At 34.9% G+C, this 23051-nt stretch overlaps 1 protein-coding gene across 1 annotated transcript in view; it reads right to left on the reverse strand.

The window, feature by feature from the left end:
• Window positions 1-19675, reverse strand: part of LOC141400141 (glutamate receptor ionotropic, kainate 2-like) — a 56446-nt gene extending 36771 nt beyond the window's left edge. Inside the window, exons 1-5 of the mRNA XM_073979590.1 lie at window positions 19431-19675; window positions 19219-19371; window positions 19083-19145; window positions 847-1050; window positions 548-759 (exon numbers count right to left, since the gene is read on the reverse strand). Coding sequence (XP_073835691.1) covers window positions 548-759; window positions 847-1050; window positions 19083-19145; window positions 19219-19371; window positions 19431-19515 — 717 coding nt within the window. The 5' untranslated portion in view covers window positions 19516-19675. The remainder of the gene's footprint in view (window positions 1-547; window positions 760-846; window positions 1051-19082; window positions 19146-19218; window positions 19372-19430) is intronic.
• Window positions 19676-23051: the final 3376 nt, after the last annotated feature.

Genomic DNA, 23051 nt, shown 5'->3' on the forward strand with positions numbered 1-23051 from the left:
CGAATTTGTTGGAATTTCTTTTAGAAGATAGCTATGATTTCGCTCTTCAAGAAAATATATATATTTTTGGGGGACAGACCCGATTACTTCGCTTATTTTAGCCGGTTTGTCTGAATATGTGCATATTTCCCTTATAAGTGCATAAAAATCATGTGTTTTTTAGAACAGCTATATCTCAAGAATGGTTCCTTCTAAGATAAAAATTCTAAGGGTCAAACTTGTAGATAATTTTTCTGTCTACAATATTCACTTTAGCCACTTTATGATTAGATCAACCGTTTTCAAAAAATAAATCCGAAAACCTAAAAACCCTTAAATTTTGACCTTTGACCCCGAATAATTTTTTTTTGCACACATGGGATCGATGGGGACTTTTAGGACGTTGCTTCTAATGGCAAACCCTAGCTCTCCACCAAAATTCAGCTTTGTGGGAATTTTTGCTATTTCAATGTCTATTTTGACCGGACTACTATTGTGATTTCACCAAAAGGAGGGACACGATACTTTATACTTAGTTGAGTTGAAGTGAAAATATCTTCGAACTTACATTAAATTGTGCCGTCAAACCGAATGGTATCGATGCATTAAGAACCTCCACCAACACATCCTGCGGACAATCCAAAATAATTCTTCTTTCTCCTTTTATACTTTTCCATAATATGCGATAATCTTCACCTCTCTTAAATGTGCGGACACGAACAATTTTCTCATTCAAATCTCTTAGTTGAATTAGATCTTGTAAACGAAAGGGAGCACTAGCTATAAACAACAAAACCAAAAAACATTTGGAAAATATTAATTAATATTCACATTTTTTATTTTTCTTTTTTTTAATTTTCCTCTCACCATCTTCTTCATCATAGACTATGGTAAATTTTTTCCAGCCATAATTTTGTACAATGTCAGCATAGGCTTTTGACAGCACCGGTTGAGAAGGAAAAACATTGAGAGTCATTTGATGATTGATCTTTAGGAGATCGTTCTCTTCGCCGAGATAATCGAAGAGCATGTGTGGTATGCCGGTGGCATTACAAATAAGCGAGACAATATCTAAAAATAAGTAAATAAATAAAGAAAATAAGAAAACATAAACAAATATGCAAGCAAACCAAAAACTAACAAAACATGGATATTTATGTCTCCACTGTATTCCATTAAAAAATGTGGGTCATATTTTGTCAGCAGGGATGGAAAAAATCGAGATTTTCAAATTGCACGAAACATAGTACTACAATAATTTAAATAAAATTATGGAGAATTTTCAAAACATTTATAAACATCACAAATTTTAAAAAATTGTGCCCATTAAAACATCAGTTTTAAGTGCAAATTAACATTCCAATAGTTTAGAAGACATTGTGGATTAAAAAAAAACTGTAACATTGAGTTTTAAAAGATATGCAAAAATCTGGACCGTACAATATTGAAAATTTAATGAAGAGACTACTTTTTAAATATTTTATAAATGTCATATTTTTAAGTTTATAATAACTAAGTTATCTTTTCGATAGATATCGCTCCCACTAGTCATTTCAGTGGGTAATCGTATACATTTTTGACATGGACTTGATAACACAGATAACATAATATCGTTCTAAACAGGACCACAACGAACACCAGCGGTATACATTTACAAACGATCTTCGGACAGAGCCTTTACTGCACTTAGGCACAAACGTTGAAATTTTGTGGAACAGGTACCCTAAGAAGAGGACCTATATGGGTAATTTTAGAAGTTAATATTAGGAGATCCAAAGTTTGGACCAAATTGGTTGATCGGTTCGGGAGTTATCGTGCTCTCCATTCACTACATATGGTGGCATAGGGGTTTTTCATCATTTCCAGGCTGTTTTCGAAAGAAGTACGAACTTGCCTCTGAAAAAAAATTTTACCGTCCTTAATTGAGGCAGCAAATTCAAGTTGCTTCAACAGAAATCAAAGTTTTTCGAGAGCAGGTCTTAAAGTGAATTTATCCTAAATTTTGTGTGGGAGGTACCCGAAGGAGTGGACAAATATAGTCCCTATTCTAACCTGATCTATATCTGGTAAATACATTAGGATGTGTAAAGTATGGACCAAATCGGTCACTCCCTTCAAGAGTTATCGTGGCCACAATTTTTCCGAACATTTCTGAACTTTTGTGGGGAAGATACCTTAAGGAGTGGACCGATATGGTTTATCTTCGAACCTAAACCAAGTTTGGACAACATATAACAAAAGGCCAAATTATGAACCGAATCGGCAGATCCGTTCGAGAGTTATACTGCGCTCCAACCATTACACACGGTGTCATAGGGGGTTTTTGCAACCTTTAGGTTATTTTCTCAGGAAGTATGGACTTGCCCCTGATGCAACTTGTACAGTCGTATGGAGGGCAGTGAGTACAAGTTGTTAGAACAAAAATCAAAGCGATTCGAGAGCAGGTCCTAAACCTAACTTTTCCTTTTTGTGTGGGAGGTACCCGAAAAAGTAGACCGATTGAGTCCCTATTGGAACTTCAAATTAGCCTGGTGGAATTGTTTCATTTTGCTTCATCGACCATTTTGCTGGGATAAGGTGGCTAAATGCTTCAAAATTCCGGACGAGTGGAGGTTCCGTTGTATGGAAGCTATATCACAATGTGGATCTGTACGAACCATCTTCTGCTGGAATATTATATATCTCCCACGAAGCCTAAATGTGTCTATATCAAAACGACCCATACCTACAATTCTCTGCAGAAATGGGTCCTACCCTTAACGAAGTAGGCTAATGTGGACGTAACCTTGAAAATACCGAAAATGAAGCGGTGTCATATATATGTATATTCTTGATGAGCGTAAAATTCTAAGTCGCTTTAGCCATGTCTGTTGTAATCACGTTATACTCCGAACGAGTCGAACTACACCGCTGAAGTTTTGTACCGATGTGTTTTTGGTCTGAACTTAGATCAAGTTCGAGTTGGGCTACATCGGTCCACGTTCTGGTATATACATACATATCACCAATATTTTTGAAAATTTAACATAGCTGAAGCCAAGGTTTACCCTTTTAGAATACGAGACTTGTGGTTCTATATTATACAAATTAAATATTTTTGGATAAAATGAAATGTTGTTGGAAAAAATATTTGCCTTAAAAGATAATTTGTGTGTATGTTAAAAATGGGTAAAAATGGGTTGAAGCCACCATGTCTTTTTTTGTTTTCTCTCGATTTGTGAGTAAACCACACTTCTCTCGATTTTCCTGTCAAAGTAAAAGTAGAAGCAAACTAAATAAGGATCATCTCACTTATGTATTACTTATCAAAATTTGAACTGCTTCTACCATTAAATGATGCTGACATTTTGAAGCCAGTTTTACAGTGTTTTTTTTTTTTTGACATTTTCTTCTAATTTCATTCCGCAAACAGGTTTTACAAAAAACCGTATATAGGATTGTAGAACTCGCGATTCTGAGTTATTTGATATATGTGTCGTGAGTGTAGTCTACACAGCTTCATAGAAATCTGCATCCAAATACGGAAATTTTGTGCGAACATTTTTCTAAAAATCATATTTTTCGGGCCTACTTTTTACAATTGTCATTCGATAGGTTTTTACGTTCCGGATCTAACAAATTATTCCCCGTGAAAATCCATCCACTAAAACGCAAGTTACAGGAAAGTCCAAAGTAGAAAAATCACCTAAAATTGTTTTTGGAAATATTGCGTATTTTATCGCGTTTTCTGCGGTTCGTTTCCACTGCAATAAAATAATTAATACAGCATCTTCGTTTTAGCGGAAACAGACTTTTGAAAATTTCACTGATAAGGGAGCTACATTCATTTTATCCCAAAAAATAGTGTGTGATGCTACATCCACGGTTCTTAATTAATCGCCTTGAAATAGATATATATCGATGTAGATTTTCATGGTGGACATTGAAACCGGATGCGGACAAAAATTGTATGCACTTTGCGCAAATTAGCGATATTTTATAGGTATTTTAATACTAAGATGCAGCTGATGCTACATCTTAGCCTTCAAATTAAATTTCGAAAAATATATACAAATTAACAGATATGGTCTTGCTGTACATGAAAATCACATGCGGACAGAATGATTTTGATAATTACGCGATTTACACGTATTTTAAAATGCATATACATAAAAATGGGTTATTTGACCTCTATTTCCATTTCAGAAGCTTTGAAATATATCCTCATCAACCCAATTAGCTTCCCTAATGGGAAAGCTTTAATATGAATGTCAATAAAGCAAAATCCGTATATTTTGTTGGGAGATTTAAGCAAAATGAAGGAAGTATTCCTATAAATTTTTACAATATTTTCTACTACATAATGCATGTGAAAAAAAAATTTTTTTTTCAAACAAAAAATTATTTTTTGACCAAAATATGTGCTTATTTTGTCTGTAACATCCAAACTATAACACCAATCTGTATGATTGCAGTCTCATTTGATACGCCGTGAAGTTTGGATCCACAACAATTTTCTATGTAATTATGTGACCACTAAATGGGCCTTAATTTTGAAAAAAGTAGACTTATATTCAATAATATAGCAATTTTATGTACATTCCGCGAATTCTGTGTAACATTTTGCAGGTATTATGCAATCTACTCGCTGAAGTCACTTCGAGAGAACTTTTTGTAACAATTGTGCTCATTAAAATAATTAGCGTTTTTATAACATTTTCTTTCTTAAAAAGCGAAATAAAAGCGCCATAACTTTTGTCTGCAACCACCACAAATTGGCTCGCGACCAGATTCGTACTGGGAATCTTTTTCTTAACCTACATATCAAAAATCGTTGATGTAGCGCGAAAAAAAAATTATCCTTTTTTTCTGAAATGGAATATGAAATAATTGACAATATTCCTGATATACAGATACCGCCCGATTTGAGATATTTTGATTTTTAGCCACATATTCAGACCGAATTAGCTATTATTTGACGTTTAGGTTTCCCAGCGACCAAGAAACTACTCCATCAAAAATTATGGACATAGGCCCACGTTTTCTTATAGCCCCCACATAACGGTACCTGATTTTCGGTATTTTGACTTTTTAAGGTACATGTTCTGGCCGAATTAGCTATAATTTGGCATTTAGAGTTCTCAATGATCAAGAAATTTCTCCCCCACCTTAATATGGAGGGTATAATTACATTTGTTATTCCGTTTGTAACCCATCGAAATATTCACCGGAGACCCTATAAAGTATATATGAGGAAATATCCAATATTTTTAGTTTTCCAAAAAAAAAATTAAAAAAAAATTGTTAAGCTACATGAAAGATTTTTGGTACATAGATTGGGAAAAAATTTCGATTCTCAAATCTGTTCGATAATTTTGGTTGTTGAGCGCAAAAGTTATGGCGGTTTTAATTCTGATAACAAGAAATAAGTCTTAAAACAACACTACTCATTATATTGCGAAACATTGTTAATTAAGAGCTTCCTACGTACCATATGATTACTGAGGTTCCATAACATTAGTGACAAAGTTGTAAATTTTCGCGGAAATTGAGAAAGAATTAAAAAAATTGCTTGCTTGCAACTTGTTTTATTAAAATTTAAGCTGTTTATGCATCGGGAAAATATTTTAAAATAAGTAAGAAAAGTCTATAGTCGGACGGAGTCGACCACGGAACTACTTTTCAATGATTGTGAACATTTAATTATCAAATATCAGAGATGTAATGTATAATACTTATGACCAAAACCAAAAAGTTATCTAGCATGACAAAGACATTTTTGTAGCAGGAAAGGAAAATTTAGTTCACACAAACTATAATGTAATGAAACCCACTTATGTAGTACTACTACTTCCGTTGTTTAACGGCTACGTTATTGACATTTTTACCAATTTCATACAAAAGTTTCAGTCCATTTAACCCGCTAAGTATTATCTGATCTTCACTTTGGTTTGTACTCTTCTTCTTCATCATAAACTCAAACTTTGTTTAAAATTTTGCGGGTTATTATTTTGACCTACAGAGCCGCTACAAAATTGGTTAAAATTTTGTTTTTGGTCCATTTCATTCCCTGAACATTTCACGATCATCAGCAAAAACTTATCATTTCCATTCTGGCCCGAACCCAACCTCCTTAAAAAATTCGTTACAATCGGTCCATAATTGCGGCCTTAAACTTGTTTACAATTTTTAATGGTCGGACACACATCGCTAAATCGCTTTATCTCGTCGAGATATGAATTTTGGCATACCAAATAAGGGGTGTAGGACGAATATTTCGTGGTCTTACATAAACTTTTGGAGTGACAAATGTGGTTCTCTACACAGAACCCATTATATATTAGACAGTAGGCCCGTTATCTAGCAAACACTTTATTGCAATTTACATCAGAGGGAAGGTCAGTATTTTTTTTCCAAGGAATTAAAATATCGACCAAAAATACAATATTTATATTGTTCATACAAAAGTAATGGTCAATTTCACCCGCTAAAGAATAACAGATCATCGTTCAAAATTGTAGGCATCTTTTTCGATCTATACTCTTACCCGGTGCAAAATTTCGTGACTATTGATGTATAATTGCGACTTCTAGCGAGTTTATTATTACACTACAAACAAATAACAGAATATATTAGGCTGTAACTCTGTTATCTGATCATGCACTCCAAAATAATTGGCATCAATTGAAAGGTCAAGCGTTCCACTTTCAATTGAACGAGGGCGGTTCGGAAACTTCTTAGCCTATCAATGAAAGAGAATAGTTAGTTTTTCAAAAATATTTTTATTTTTCAATATAATCTCCTGAAACTTCAATACACTTAGTCCAACGCTTTTCTAGCAATTCTATCCCTTGATTAAAATAGTTTTCCTCAAGGTCTTCAAAATAGTGGTTTACAACTGAAATTGCATCTTCATTTGAGGTAAAACGCTTGCCAGCACGGAATTTTTTTGGATTTGGGAACAAGTAAAAGTCAATGGGAGCTAAATCAGGAGAATAAGGTGGGTGGTCAAGCAACTAGTTGATGTTCGTTCTTGTGCGCTGGTGCGTTGTCTTGATGAAAAATTATTTTTTGTGTTGTAAGCCAGGACATTTTTCTCGAATTTGTACATTTAATTGATCCAAAAGGTTGCAATAGTACTCTGAATTTATTGTTTTACCCTTTTGCAGATAGTCAATCAATAAAATACCTTTGAAGTCCCAAAAAACCGTTGCCATAACACTACCAGCCGATTGAACTGTTTTTTGCTTTCTTTTATTCGTCGTCTGTTGTTCGTTTCTGTTGTTGTTGCTGTTTTTGGACGTCCACTAAGTGGTTCATCTTCAGTGCTTGTACGACCACGTTTAAATTCAGCAACCCAAGTTTTTACTGTTGCATATGAAGGAGCACTTTCACCTAACACATTCACCATATCATTATGAATTTCTTGTCCCGATAAACCTTTTTTATGTAAATATTTAATGACAGCACGCATTTCTAATTTTTCCATTGTAAAAAAATTGCGGATGCGTCTTTTTTGAACACCTGTTTCTATTTGAAGTAGTTGCCAGATCGAAACAAAATTTAACATGTGTTCATAACAGAGATGGAAGTTTCCAAAACACTTAACTTTTTTCTGTTTATAGCGCGCTTTTTGTGCTAGGCTACGAAGTTTCCGAACTGCCCTCGTATCTCACTTGTCCGGAATGTCACTTCCAGGAATTAAGATATAAGCTGTATATTAAAATTTTCACAATTTTCACACAAAAGTTTTGGTCCATTTAACCCTTTAAATATTATCCGATCATCATCTCAAATTGCAAGCTTCTCCTTTGTGATATACTCTTACCTTATTTAAAATTACGCGTTGATCGGACTAATATTGAGACCTACAGAGCCGCTAGAAAAATGGATAAATATTATGTTTTTAGTCCATTTCACCCACTAAATATTTCACGATCATCACCAATAAGAATAGGGATCTTTTCTGATCTGAACCCGACCTCCATACAAAATTTCGTGACGATCGGTCCATAATTGCGGCCTGGAGCGTGTTTACAATTTGTAATGGACAGACGGACGGACGGACACTCTTCTCAAAATCGCTTTGTTTCGTCGAGATATGAAGATTGGTATACCACATTGGGGGTCTCCGACGAATATTTCGCGGTGTTACATGAATTTTTACCAAAACAAACTTATAATACCCTTTTCCACATTGTGGTATAGGGTATAAATATGTACGTAATCTAAACTTTTGTAAGAGAAAATATTTTTCAAATTTTTTTGTGAGTTAGTTGAAGAATATGTAAGAAAATTAAGTCGGAGTTATTCTTCTATTTCAGTTAAATTTCACGCAAAAAATCAGGTTTTTTATTCTAATCACTTCTCGAGTACACGCTAACATCTAACGTTCAAATAAATGTTGGGTTCCTTTGAATGCGGTATAATCTTCAAATAAAACTGTATCGTTTGAAATGCGTGTAAATCGAGAAATCCTCAAAATCGCTACATGCGCATGCGGTTTATTAATACCGCGAATTCTTCTCTTTGTATTAAGTCTTCTTTGGTTCCATATGATATTTGTCGGTATAGATTCACGTCTTAGTATAGCCCCCATAGAGCGGTACCTTCATATTCCCGGCAATTTGAAGGTTGTGGCCTCCACATTCCACCGAAATGGCTAAAATTTGATATTTGGTCTTCATTTGGTGTATTAAACATTCCATATTAAATTTGTCGGTATAGGTCCATGTCTTCATATAGCCCCCATAGAACGGTATGGTCGGTATAGGTCCATGCCTTCATATAGCCCCTATAGAATGGTACCACCCGATTTTCGGGTTTTTGAAGGTTTTATCCTCATCATCTCACCGAAATGGCTGATAGTTAGTCTTTATTGGAGGTATAAAATTTTCTCCTAGAAATTTGTCAGTATAGGTCCACGCTTTCCTATAGCCCCCATAAAACGGAACCTCCCGATTTATGTATTTTGAAGGTTGTGGCCACAGCAACCCACCGAAAATCCAAAATTGCTGAAATCTGGTATTTAGTCTTTATTGGAGGTAAAAACTTTTTTTGACTGAAATTCGTCGATTCGAACGATACTTCCCGATATTTATAATTCTGAAGACAGAAATTTTTTATTTAATCTTCCATGGGGTTATAAAATATTCCAGAAGAGAATTATCAGTATAGGTCCACGGGTATATCATCCATAGAAGCTTTCGTTATACCCTCAGCCTTTAGGCTAAAGAGGGTATTTACACTTTGATACGACCAAAAATGTGCCTCATAGAAATAATGGTTTTAGACCCCAAGTATGTTTGTACGATATCCGTTTCAGACAATCAATCAATTCGGTTCAAATTTTGGATATCGAAATATTTTGTCCAGATTCGATTTAAGTTCGAAGATGGGCCATATAGGTCCACTCCTTCAGGTACCTCCCCCACAATGGTTCAAAAATTGTCGCAAAACTTGTGCGCACGATAACTCTTGTAGGGAATAACCGATTTGGTCCATACTTTGCACATCGTGTAATTTCTACCTAAATTAGATGAGGTTCCAATATGGACTCAATCGGTCCACTCCTTCGGGTACTTCCCACACAAAATTTCGGAAGAGTTCAGTTTAGGACCTGGTCTCGAATCGCTTTGATTTTTGTTTACGCAAGTTGTATTCGCTGTCCTCTATATGAGGCTGTCATTTTTATTAGGGGCAAGTCCATACTTTCTGAGAAAATAGCCTGAAAGTTACAAAAAAACCCTCTGACACCGTGTGTAATGGTTGGAGCGCAATATAACTCTCGAACGGATCTGCCGATTCGGTCCAAAATTTGGCTTTCGTAATATTTTGTCCAAACTTAGTTCAAGTTCAAAGATGGATTATATCGGTCCACTGCTTCCGGTACCTCCCCCGCAAAAGTTCGAAAATGTTCGGAAAATTGTTGCGTACGATAACTCTTGAAGGAAGTAACCGATTTGGTCCATACATTGCACATTATGAAATTTCTACCAGACTTAGATGAGGTTCTAATATGAACTCAATCGGTAAACTCCTTCGAGTACCTCCCACACAAAATTTCGGAAAAGTTCAGTTTAGGACCTGCCCTCGAATCGCCTTGGTTTTTGTTGTTACATCTTGTATTCACTGTCCCCTATACGAAGGTACAAGTTTCCTCAGGGGCAAGTCCATACTTCCTAAAAAAATAACCTGAAAGTTGAAAAACAAACTCTATGACACCATGTTTATGGGTGGAAGCGCAAGATAATTCTCGAACGGAAATGCCGATTCCGGCCAAAATTTGGCCTTCGTAATATTGTTTCCAAACTTAGTTTAAGTTCGTTAATAAGCCATATCGGTCCACTCCTTCAGGTACCTACCCCACAAAACTTAAAAAATAATGGGAAAAATTGTGCGCACGATAACTCTTGATGGGAGTGACCGATTTGGTCCATACTTTACACATTCTCATAATATCTACCAGATATAGATCAGGTTCGAATATGGACTATATTTTTCCACTCCATACCGTACCTCCCACACAAAATTAAGGATAAGTTCACTTTAAGACCTGCTATAGAATCACGTTGATTTTTGTTGAAGCAACTTGCATTCGCTGCCTCAATTAAGATGGTAAGAGTTGTTTCAGGGGCAAGTCCATACTTCTTGAGAAAATAGCCCGAAGGGTGTAAAAACCCCCTCTGGCAGCCCCAGGGTCTATGTCGGTCCATTCCTTTAAGTACCTTTTCCGCAAAATTTTTGAACTTTAATCCTAATCAACAATTGTGTCGTCGGTTCATACGACCAAAATTTTTAATACATAAGTTTTTTGTGAAAAAAAGTTTTTCAATTTGCACAGGCTGAGGGTAATCTCTGTCGGCAAAGCCGACTGATACTTTTTTACTTGTTTTGGTCCATTTCACCCGCTAAATATTTCTCGATCATCACCAATATGAATAGGGATCTATTCTGATCTGAACCCGACTTCCATACAAAATTTCGTGACGATCGGTCCATAATTGCGGCCTGGAGCGTGTTTACATTTTATAATGGACAGGCGGACGGACGGACAGACACACATCTCAAAATCGCTTTATCTCGCCGAGATATGAAGATTAGTATACCACATTGGGGGTCTCCGACGAATATTTCGCGGTGTTACATGAACTTTTACCAAAACAAACTTATAATACCCTTTTCCACATTGTGGTATAGGGTATAAATATGTACGTAATATAAACTTTTGTAAGAGAAAATATTTTTTTCAAATTTTTTTGTGAGTTGTTGAAGAATATGTAAGAAAATTAAGTCGGAGTTATTCTTCTATTTCAGTTAAATTTCACGCAAAAAATCAGGTTTTTTATTCTAATCACTTTTCAAGTACACGCTAACATCTACCGGAAGATATAGGTAACGTTCAAATAAATGTTGGGTTCCTTTGAATGCGGTATAATCTTCAAATAAAACTGTATCGTTTGGAATGCGTGTAAATCGAGAAATCCTCAAAATCGCTAGATGCGCGTGCGAATTCTTATAAGGCGAATTCAATAAGGCGAATTCTTCTCTTTTAATTTGTACACATTTGCCAGGATTTACTTTGGCCGCCAAGATGTAGCGTCGTCTGCAGCTTAGTGTGCAACAATCTGTATAACGCTTATAATTTGCACAAAGTGCATACACTTTTTATGCGCATCCGATTTCACTACCAATTGGAAAAATACATCGATCTAATCCTATTTCGATCAAATCCATCAAGAACCGTGGATGTAGCATCACACACTATTTTTGGGATAAATCGGATACAGCTCCCATGCCACTTAATTTTTTAAACCGCTGTTTTCGCAAAAACGCAAGTGATGTGTCAGTTTCTTCATTGAAAAGGAAACGTTCCACAGAAAACGCGATTAAATCCGCGATATTTTCAAAAACATTTTACGCACATTTTTCGGTTTTTGCAGTTGCTTTTTTCGCCGTTCTAGTGGATGGATTTTCACGATCTATGATTTATATGATGCGGACCGCCGAAAAACTAAAATATCGCGGGGTACCAGCACACTCAAAAGGATATTGTAAATACTGTACCCAAAAAATATGTTTTTTTTAGAAAAAATATCGCACTAAATTTTGGCCTTTGACAGTCGATTACTCTGCTGCTGTGTAGGCTACATAGCCAATATACATATCGACACCTCCAAATAATAGTATGCTAAGTCTAAAAAGTGAGTTTTGCAGGAGAAGCTCTCAAAGTTTGGAAATTTTTTATGAACTTCAGTACTATGCTAAGTCAATATTTGTTTATAACATCTGTTCGGATTGACCGATCATTACCAAAATTAGACAGAATTTAAGTTAAAGGACGTTCGACACCTCCAAATAATAGTTTGCTAATTCTGAAAAGCGAGTTTTGCTGGACAAGCTCTAAAAGTTTGGAAATTTCTTTGACCTTCAGTACTATGCTAAGTAAATATTTGTTTATAACTTCTGTTCGGATTGTCCGATCATTACCAAAATTTGACAGAATTTAAGTTAAAGGACGTTAAATATAAAAATGTAAAGAACTTGAAAACATGCTAAGTCGACTTAGCATACTATTGTTTGGAGGCGTCGATATCAAATTATGCGTAATTGCGAGTAATTTAATCCTATTAATTGCTTTTTGAAATCCTCGAATGCGCGTTCCAGTTAAATTAAAAATACGAAAAACACCTAAAATCCGACTTCAAAATGTCAGCATGCATAAAAGGTGGAAACAGTAGAAATTTCAAAAACTGATACATTAGAAGTGTAATCTTCATTTTGTATTCTTCTACTTTTGCTTTGGACATATATCCGTCATTTGAACGGTTTAATCAGCAATCATATAGTAACGCAAAAACCTCGCTAGCTTCAACGTTTTTTTCCTATTTTTATTCATTTACGCGGTCATAACTTCCACGCAAATTAAATTATTTTGACAAATTTTTGAGCTTTCTTCAACAACACTTGAATTGATCTAGCTATGGTCATAGTTACTGGTAAATTGCAATAGTTCGAGTATTATAATAGTGCAAACCTTGGCTTCATGGAAACTAAATTTTTTTGATATTCACTCATATATTCTTAATCAGGGTATAACCATGTCCGTCTATCCGTCCGTTGTGGCCTCAATATTCCATCGAAATGGGTGAAATTTTGTATTAGGTCTTCTTTGGTTCCATACGATATTTATTGGTATAGATCCACGTCTTAGTATAGCCCCCGTAGAGCGATACCTCCATATTCCCGGCAATTTGAAGGTTGTGGCCTCCACATTCCACCGAAATGGCTAAAATTTGATAGTTGGTCTTCATTTGGTGTATTAAACATTCCATATTAAATTTGTCGGTATAGGTCCATGCCTTCATATAGCCCCCATAGAACGGTATGGTCGGTATAGGTCCATGCCTTCATATAGCCCCTATAGAAAGGTACCACCCGATTTTTGGGTTTTTGAAGGTTTTATCCTCATCATTTCACCGAAATGGCTGGTAGTTAGTCTTTATTGGAGGTATAGAACTTTCTCGTAGAAATTTGTCGGTATAGGTCCACGCCTTCATATAGCCTCCATAGAACGGTACCTCCCGATTTTAGGTATTTTGAAGGTTGTGGCCACAGCAAACCACCGAAATAGTTGAAATTTGGTATTTAGTCTGTGTTGGAGGTAAAAACATTTCTGACTGAAATTCTTCGGTATCGAATCGTGGACCTAGATTCGATATAGCCCCCATAGAACGGTACTTTCCGATTTTTATAATTCTGAAGGTTGCGACGTCAATAACCCGCCAAAAGACAGAATTTTGTTATTTAGTCTTTCCTACGGTTATAAAATATTCCATAAGAGAATTATCAGTATAGGTCCGCGGATATATCCACCATAGAAGCGTACCTCTTGATTTCCGGTATTTTGAAGGTTTTACCAAAATATCGGAAATTTCGTATTTGGTCTTCTTTGAGTCCAAAAACTTTCCGCCCAAAATTTGTGGTTATAGAGCGACGTTTTTATATAAGCCCCATGGAAGGTACCTTCCCGAATTTAGGTATTTTGAAGTTTGGCCACATTGTTTTACCGAACTTGCTGAAATTTGTTATGTAGTCTTCTTCGAACTTTTTGGACAATAGCCGTAGACTATCTCCGATTTTTCACATACAATATCAGGAACCTATGATTTATCCTGATGACGTTATTTTAGTTTATAGTACTAAAATACGTAATTTTTCAAAGTCCGATCTGGATTATCAATATTTTCCCTATATATATTCACCATAGATATTTCAAAAACAGTTTGGATCGAGCACACATAATCTTCTGAAAGAATTTATTATGAAAAACCATCAATAAAATATATGTTGTGGCCTCAGATAAAGAAAATGTGAATAAAAGCGGTAGAATATGGTCCTAAATCATATACAAAAAGCGAAAGCTTTTGGAGATGTTAAATATTGTAGCAACAAATTTCTTTTGTTCAAAGACTAATAATGAAATTTGATTTGGAACATTTCTTCTTTTGACTTAACCCCCAAAAAGTGTGGTATTTTAAGAGATGTTGGCTCAGTATGGAATATATTTTAATTAAGAGTCTAAAAGCTTAACAAATAATTTCCACATATAATATCTAATTTTGTAACGTCATTTTCTGAACAAAGTATTTTACTCAGATATCTAGTTTGTTCTAGGAATTACAATGAAATTTTGAGTAGAATATTTCTTCTTTTAACACCTTTCGTCTAGAACTAAATTTAATGTTACTTTCATTCATCAACTCGAAGAAAGAACAAAACAAATTTATTCAAAAACATGTAAAAAAGTATCAGTCGGCTTTGCCGACAGAGATACTGTGGTGTGAAAAATAATAAGGACACTTCAATCCATAACCAAGATTACATTGAAAACTGACTAAAAAGTGAAAATTACATTAGCTTATAAAATTTATTGTTTTCTTAAAATGTTAAGAAAAGTATTATAAAAATATTTTGATTGCTTGTAACCATATTTTATTTATCATTTATATTTTATGCGAATTGTCGTAGTTTGGTGTGTGAAAAATAATAAGGGCACTTCTTGACTTCTTTTAATAAGGACCAAACTTGAAAGAAATTAAAGCAGGTTTTCACTAAATAAAGGTAGATAAAGTGTTTCAGTGTTATTAATATTTTGTAGACGATCCTTTGTTTTCTAAAACGGAAGCGCATCGTCTGGGCATCGAGTCGACCAAATTTTGGCACTTCTCTACTGGTATCGCGTCCTACGCAACCTGTATAAGTTGCCAAAGGTCGCCATAATTTGATGGACACTTTCCCCTGCTTGATTTTTTAACTTCATTCCACAACATTTTTCAATCGGGTTCAAATCAAGGGATTGTATGGGCCATTCTAACAACTTAACATAATTATCCTGGAACACCATTTTTTCATTTTGCCGTCATTTTTGTGTCTTCAACCTTGCTGAAGAGTCATTTGAGAGGCACACCCCCTTCAGCATACGGAAGAATCATATTTTTCAAAATTTCAATGTAATCTGGTGATTTCAAAAACACTTTGAATACTGTATAGAGACCCCACATCATAGTAAGAAAATGAGCCCCACACCATGCTGTTACATCTGCCATATTTAGCCGCCTTCAGAGTATATTTTGGGTTATATTATTGATTTTTAGGTCTTCAACCCTGATAAACTCCTCTATCGGAACAAAAAAATATATTTGGTTTCATCAGACCAAAGAATGGTACGCAATTTTTCTTAGACCAAGCGATGTGATTTCCAGCAACCTGTTTTATTTGCTGAATATTTTTATACCCTACACCACTACGAGGGAAGTGTATACTTTTTCGATCAAAATTATACTTTTCTGACACTGTGAGCTCTAATGTGGCCACCACAGAGTGTTTTTGGAGTTGTTGATGTGTCAAAATTAATATTTAAGTAGTTTTTTATTTGTAAAGATGTGGTAAAAGGATATTTTTTAATCATCGAATAACGCATTTATTATTACAGGTGAAATTTTTGGATTTCTGCTACGACTTTTATCTTTGAAGTTCACTTAGCTGCATCCTCCACCATTGTTTTTAAAGATTCTATGCTATTTCTGTAATTTTTCTGTATGAATTTCCTTCTTTATGTAAACATTTAATGATTTCTCGAGTAGCGTGATAACAATGCGTATTTTTACCCATATTTGCAAAGAAAAACTAAAAAATACCGGTAGATTTAACATTTATTGAATAGAAATTAATTAATTTTAAACTTTTACTTACAGGAAAGAATCACAAAAAAATAATATTAATTTATTTTTACTAAAACGAAAAACTGTCCTTATTATTTTTCACAGCAGAAATCACGGATTTTTCGAAAAATATTTGTTTTGTATAAAAACTAAACAGAAAGAAAACAAAATCGTAACGGGATTTCTTACTGCAATACATGTACATTTTCAAAAACAAATTTCCATCGCAAATTCTTCCATTTTACACATTTTAGGAGCGACGAAAAGTTGTGAATGTCACTGTCCTTATTATTTTTCACACCACTGTATACCCTCAGCCTGTGTACATTGAAATATTTTTTGTTCCCAAAATACGTATGTATTTAGGGGGTTTTACAAATTTTGGCCGTTTGAACCTACAAAAATGTTGATTAGGATTAAAGATTAAAAGTTTTGCGGAGGAGATACTAAAAGGAATAGGACGACATTGACCGTTATGGAAGTGGATCTCCAGCCACAACATATGGTGCCATAGGGGGTTTTTACACTCTTCGGGCTGTTTGCTCAAGAAGTATGGACTTGCCCTAAAAAATCTTTTACCATCGTAATTGAGGCAGCGAATGCAAGTTGCTTCAACAAAAATCAAAGTGATTCGATATCAGGTCTTAAAGTGAACTTATCCGAAATTTTGTGTGGGAGGTACCCGAAGGATTGGACCTATTGAGACTATATTGAAACTTCACATTACTCTGGTAGAAAGTTTACGCTATACAAAGTATGGACCAAATCGGTCACTCCCTTTAAGAGTTATAGTGCGCACAAACTTTCCGAACATTTTCGAACTTTTGTGGGGGAGGTACCTGAAGGAGCGGACCGATAGAGCCCATCTTCGAATTTAAACTATGTTTTGATAAAATATTACGAAGGCCAAATTTTAGACCGAATGGACAGATCCCTTGGAGGGTTATCTTGCGCTCCAACCAATACACAAGGTGTCATAGAGGCTTTTTGCACCTTTCCGGCCATTTTCTCAGGAAGTATGGATTTGCACCTGAAGAAACTTGTACCCTCGTATGGGGGGAAGTGAATACAAGTTGTTGCAACAAAAATCAAAGCGATTCGAGAGATGGTCCTAAACTGAACTTTTCCGAAATTTTGTGTGGGAGGTACCCGAAGGAGTAGACCTATTGAGACCATATTGAAACCTCACATTACTCTGGTAGAAAGTTTAAGCTATACAAAGTATGGACCAAATCGGTCATTCCCTTCAAGAGTTATCATGTCCACAAATTTTCCGAACATTTTCAAACTTTTGTGGGGGAGATACCTGAAGGAGTGGACCTATATGGCCCATCTTCGAACTTAAATCAAATCTGGATAAAATATTCCGATACCCAAAATTTGAACCGAATCGATTGATCCGTTCGAGAGTTATCGTGCGCACCAGCCAGCCAGACAGACGGACAGACAGACGGACGGATATTGCTAGATCTACTCAAAATTGTCTGAAACGGATATCGTACAAACATACTTGGGGTCTAAAACCATTATTTCGATGAGGCACATCTTTTGTCGTATCAAAGTGTAAATACCCTCTTTAGCCTAAAGGCTGAGGGTATAAAAAAATATTTGGGTGTTTTGTTGGCAAACTTGATGTATATATTTTCTTGGTACACTCCACGTCAGTAGAATAGAACACCTAAATTTTTGTTAATGTTAGCGTATTTATCCCAAAACGAATGAATCTATGATTTTAATCTTGTAGGGATTTAAAGCCTATGATGTTCCGTATTAAACACAGAAAAAATTATGTTTCTAGCTTTTCGCGAAATGATTTTCTGATCATTTTTCCGATAGTACTATGAAAAATAGGCATTTATTTTCGGTCATCAGGATAGAACATTCATTTTATTTTCGCGAATTGTGGAGATATTAACGCCGAATTTTCCTTCAGTCGATAAAGCGGGGCTTTCTAATCATTTTTCACCAATAAAACCATATAAATAATTCCGCGGACGCCGAAATAACAGCGTAAACGGGTTTAAATTGACAGATAATAGAAATATCTCGGAATATCAATAAGAGTCGCGCAGCTATGTCTTGTTTCTTCACAATAAGATAGAATATGACACTGACAACATCGACGGATACAATCGAGTGCTTCGGATGCTGAAAAGATGGAACATTTTCAAAATAAGTATGAAAAACGTCAAAGTTTCTTATAAAAACCTTGATTTTTTCTTCAATAAAATGATTTTTCATAGGCTTTAAATCCCTACAAGATTAAAATCATAGATTCATTCGTTTTGGGATAAATACGCTAACATTAACAAAAATTTAGGTGTTCTATTCTACTGACGTGGAGTGTATATATTGCAAATACATATTTCATTTATTCGGCGACTTATTTTGAAATTGAACATCTTCTATCTAAAATGAAGTTTTGTGGGACAAAACTTAATAAACTCAGATAAAGTACAACATTAACCCTAAAACGTGATTTTACTTTTGGCAGATTCCTGACGTTTAGGTACGATTTGGAGTTTCGGTGTATTCGGGGACCTATAGTAAAATTTTATGACAAATAATTTTGTAGCATATTTTGAACTGATACGATCACATTTTAAAGGAGTTTTTAAACGTATAACGTATAAAAAGATACACCGCATTGTTGTCAGTAATATTGCCAAAGTCACTTTATACCTAAAATGCAAGGATTCCAAGGAATCCGATGTCGAATATTTCAAAACCTGTAGAAATGGGCGGAACTTGCCACGCCTATTTAGTTTACTTCCCGACGTAAACTTTCAAAACGCCGATGCACGTGTCTTCTTTTTTTTCGGTCCTCTTCTTTCGGTCCTTTTTGTGTTGTACAGTGTTATTTTCCATCCCTTATCATTTTAACACTTTGTTCATACATACCACTGTCTGACTTTGAACTTGGTCCAAAAATAACTGCGACACCATTCTCTATAAGACGGTTCGCTGAAATATAATTAACGAAAATTAATTTACATATATTCAAGAATTCTTTGCATATTTAAAATCATTTACACACCTTTATTTTCCAATATAGCCGAATTATCAGCTTCGTAAAGTTTCTCAATCACTGGTACTAATTTAAAGTTCACTTCATTTTGATTGTTAATAACATTTATTGTTGTCACAAACGATTCTTCAATTTCATATTCATCGTCATAGAATAATGCACCTTTGAAAGAAGAAAAAAATTAATATATATTTAATTTTCTAAAAAAGAATTCTTTTTACCAATATTAATATTTTCAATTTGTTGTGAGTTGTTAATAAATAACACTGTAATAAGAAGTACACTCAATATGAAAATATTTTTCATTTTGTTCTTATTTGCATTACAAGTTTTTTGTTGTTTAGAAATTTGTCTATATGTATGTGCTTGAATATTAATGTCGCTTTTCACATATGAAAACTATTTATATACACATATCGTGAACAAATTCTTCCCACCAGCACACAACAGAATCTCATACCTAACTAAATATGAATTTGACAGTTGGGAAAAGAATTTTGGAAAATATTTTTCATAAGAGAAAAAGAAAATATTCTCTGGCATTTAGCGACAATATTTTTGCTCATTTCGCTCTTAAAGAATTATTATATTTTTATTAATATCAGAGAAGAACATATGGAAAACATTATAAATGAGAGCAGAGTTCATATTTTTTTTATCAGCTGAACTTAGTATCCAGTATGATGTGTGCAACAACCAGGGGTTTGGAGTCGAGGTATTTTTGGGTCGACTCCGACTCCAGACCATTTTTTTTCACAACTCCGGCTCCGACTCGGGATCGACTTCGAGAGTAAATTCTTATACCGCTAAAAATTAATAAAATGTGCACAAATTTTTAACTTTTTCATATATTTGGGCCCATATAGGTTAATCTATTGGTTTTTCCTAACATATTCTTTAGAAAGGGCATTCGTTCGTATATAGTACTTAACTACTGAACATAAGTATGAAGTAAAATCCATATCTATATTGTTTCTACTGAATCTTACATTGGAAATAGCAACGAAATACAAGTTAGAAATTGTTTGTCCGTTTTGCCCTTTTTTGCACGAGAATATTCTGGGAGGAACTTTTCTTCATGAGAAAATATCTCTTGTGCCTGACATTGAAAATGTAACATGAACATTTTTTAAATTTCAGGAGAGAGAAGAGGTGAAGAAGATAACATTATCCCTTCCTACCCATAAGCTCAAAACATTTTTATGAAAATGTTCATAGTCTGGCACAAGACTATGTGAAAAATGAAGGGGCAATGCAAATCATAAAAACTACGTGCATTAAAAATTATAAGCAATTCATGACCAGGTTTTAAAATGGATATAAGCCAACAGTTTAGAGAGGTGACCCCCAGTTAAAAAGCCATTTTTTCATGATTTTTCCTAGAAAACTACGAAACTTTTGTGACAGATTTTTCCCTTCATCTGGAAGAGCATAACTTTATCTGCTTCCTAAATTTTTTGTTGACAAATATTAAGAAGTTTTGCGCAAACGACCGTCTACGAAACCCTTTTAATACACTGTGCAACATTTTTGAGCCAATCCCGTGCAAACAACTTCTGTCCAGAATTTTATGAAAGTAGAGGACCAATAGGCAAAAACCATATTTGGGTTTTGTTTTCTTAGATCGGGTTCGGTTTTTATGGCCTCATCTAAACATGGTTAAAGATCGAATTTTTAAAACAAATCGGGGCTGTATCTCTGAAACCAATACGAATCTTGTTTTGACATCTGCAGCAAACTTGTAGATAAGAGCAAGAAGAAAATATTTGGAGGAATAGTGAACTCGAAAAACTGCATTTATTACCTCAAATATTATAATATATCTAAAAGTTCTATCATTTGTGTATATTTCACAGCGTATCTTTTGGGAAAATATGTAATACACAACTATTCAGAACATTATATTGTTGTAAAATGCCTCTATCGCCTAGTTTATAGCAAATTTTCAACAACAATTTGGTAAATATTTCAATAATTTATTGAAATCCCCAACATGGGAATAAACAGCCTGTGTGAACATTGTTTGAAATAAATTTTGTAAAAGGTATGTTATGAAATACCCCTTAAACAACGTGAAATAACATTTTTAGAGTTTCGGTTCGTGCTGAAGAATTGATGATCACATTATTTGGAACATTTTTTGAATGGTTACTTGTTTCAACTTCCAACAGATTAGTTGTTACTGACCAAAATTTTAGAAATTATGTAAACTTTTCTTTATTTTAACGAGTTTGATGCGCTAGATGCAGCTTTTCCTAGTTCATCTGTTTGACACATAAGTTCTACTACTTTAGGGCTACAATATTGCTGAAGACTGCAAAGCAAAATTCTTATTAGTTTCGGAGATAAAGGTCCCATCACTGGAAAAAGGCTCATTTTAGGTCAGTTTTGATGAGGCCATAAAAGCTAAACCCGATCTAAGAACACAAAACCCAATTAAGGTTTTTATAGTCTCAATATGTGCTTTCAGAAAATGCTCATTAGAAGTTGTTTGCATTTCCACTGTTGCACAGTGATATTAAAGGGTACCAATTCTAGCTCGAAAACTAGTAATCCGATTGTCATATATTTTGTGTGGGCTTAACAAGGACATCAAAATCCAGTCATTCATCGCTCTATTTTGTGTAAAATATTAGGTTTTACGGAAATGGTGGACAGAAGATGGCATTTAAATTTTTGGCTTTGAAACGAACAAAAAATATTTGAAAATTAAGGAGTTACTGAACACAAAAAAATAAATTCTTCATAAATTTTTTAGAACACATCTACCAAACCTTCAGCTACTTTTGAATTTTTTTTGAAAGGTATTAGATATTGTGGGTTTTTAATGTAGATTTTCATGTAGAAAATCTACTTACTTACTTAGCTGGCCCATTACAGAACATTTGTTCTATAGGCCGTACTAAGAAGAGATCTCCATTCCTCTCTATTTGTTGCTTCGCACTCTGGAATACCGCGCCTTGTCATCTCATCATCCACTTATTTGCGCCATCTATTCCTTGGCCTGCCAATTCTGCGTGCACCACCAAGCGGTCCGTATTTATACGCCTTTTTAGCTGGTTCATCATCGCTCATTCTTATGATATGGCCTAGCCAACACAATCGCTGCATCTCGATACGATTAACAATATTGATGTCGTTGTATAGCAGATACAGCTCGTGGTTCATGCGACGTCGATATTCACCGTCAACGCAGATTGGTCCGTAGATCTTTCGAAGATTTTTTCTCTCAAACACACCAAGCCCTGCCATGTCTGCTTGCGCAAGTATCCTGGCTTCGGAGCCATACATCAGCACGGGTAGTATCAGTGTTTTGTAGAGCGTTATTTTTGTTTGACGAGATGTGGCTTTGTTTTTAAACTGCTTACTTAAACCAAAGTAGCATCTGTTGGCCAATACAATTCTTCTTTTTATTTCACAACTGATGTCGTTTGTTGTGTTTACGGAGGTGCCGGGGTAGACGAAGTCTTTTACTACCTCAATATTATAGGAACCAACTTCCACAGTCGGTCCGAACTCAATGGACTCATTGCGCGTCGACACCATCAACTTGGTCTTCTCACCGTTTGCCGCCAGACCCACTTTAGCCGATTCTCATTCGACCTTTATAAAGGTATCAGTTACTTCTTTTACTGATCGGCCCATGATGTCTATAACATCAGCATAAGCAAGTAACATGTGACTATTGGTGTAGATTGTGCCACTTCTTTTGACGTTTGCCTCTCGAATAACCTTTTCTAGCAGGATGTTGAAGAGGTCACACGAAAGTCTGTCTCCTTGTCTGAAACCTCTTTTGGTACCAAACTCTTCGGAGAGGTTTTTTCCTATTTTAACTGAGGACC

The sequence above is a fragment of the Musca autumnalis genome, unplaced genomic scaffold (assembly GCF_047663935.1).
Source record: "Musca autumnalis isolate F117 unplaced genomic scaffold, ASM4766393v1 scaffold_3, whole genome shotgun sequence".
Taxonomy (NCBI): domain Eukaryota; kingdom Metazoa; phylum Arthropoda; class Insecta; order Diptera; family Muscidae; genus Musca; species Musca autumnalis.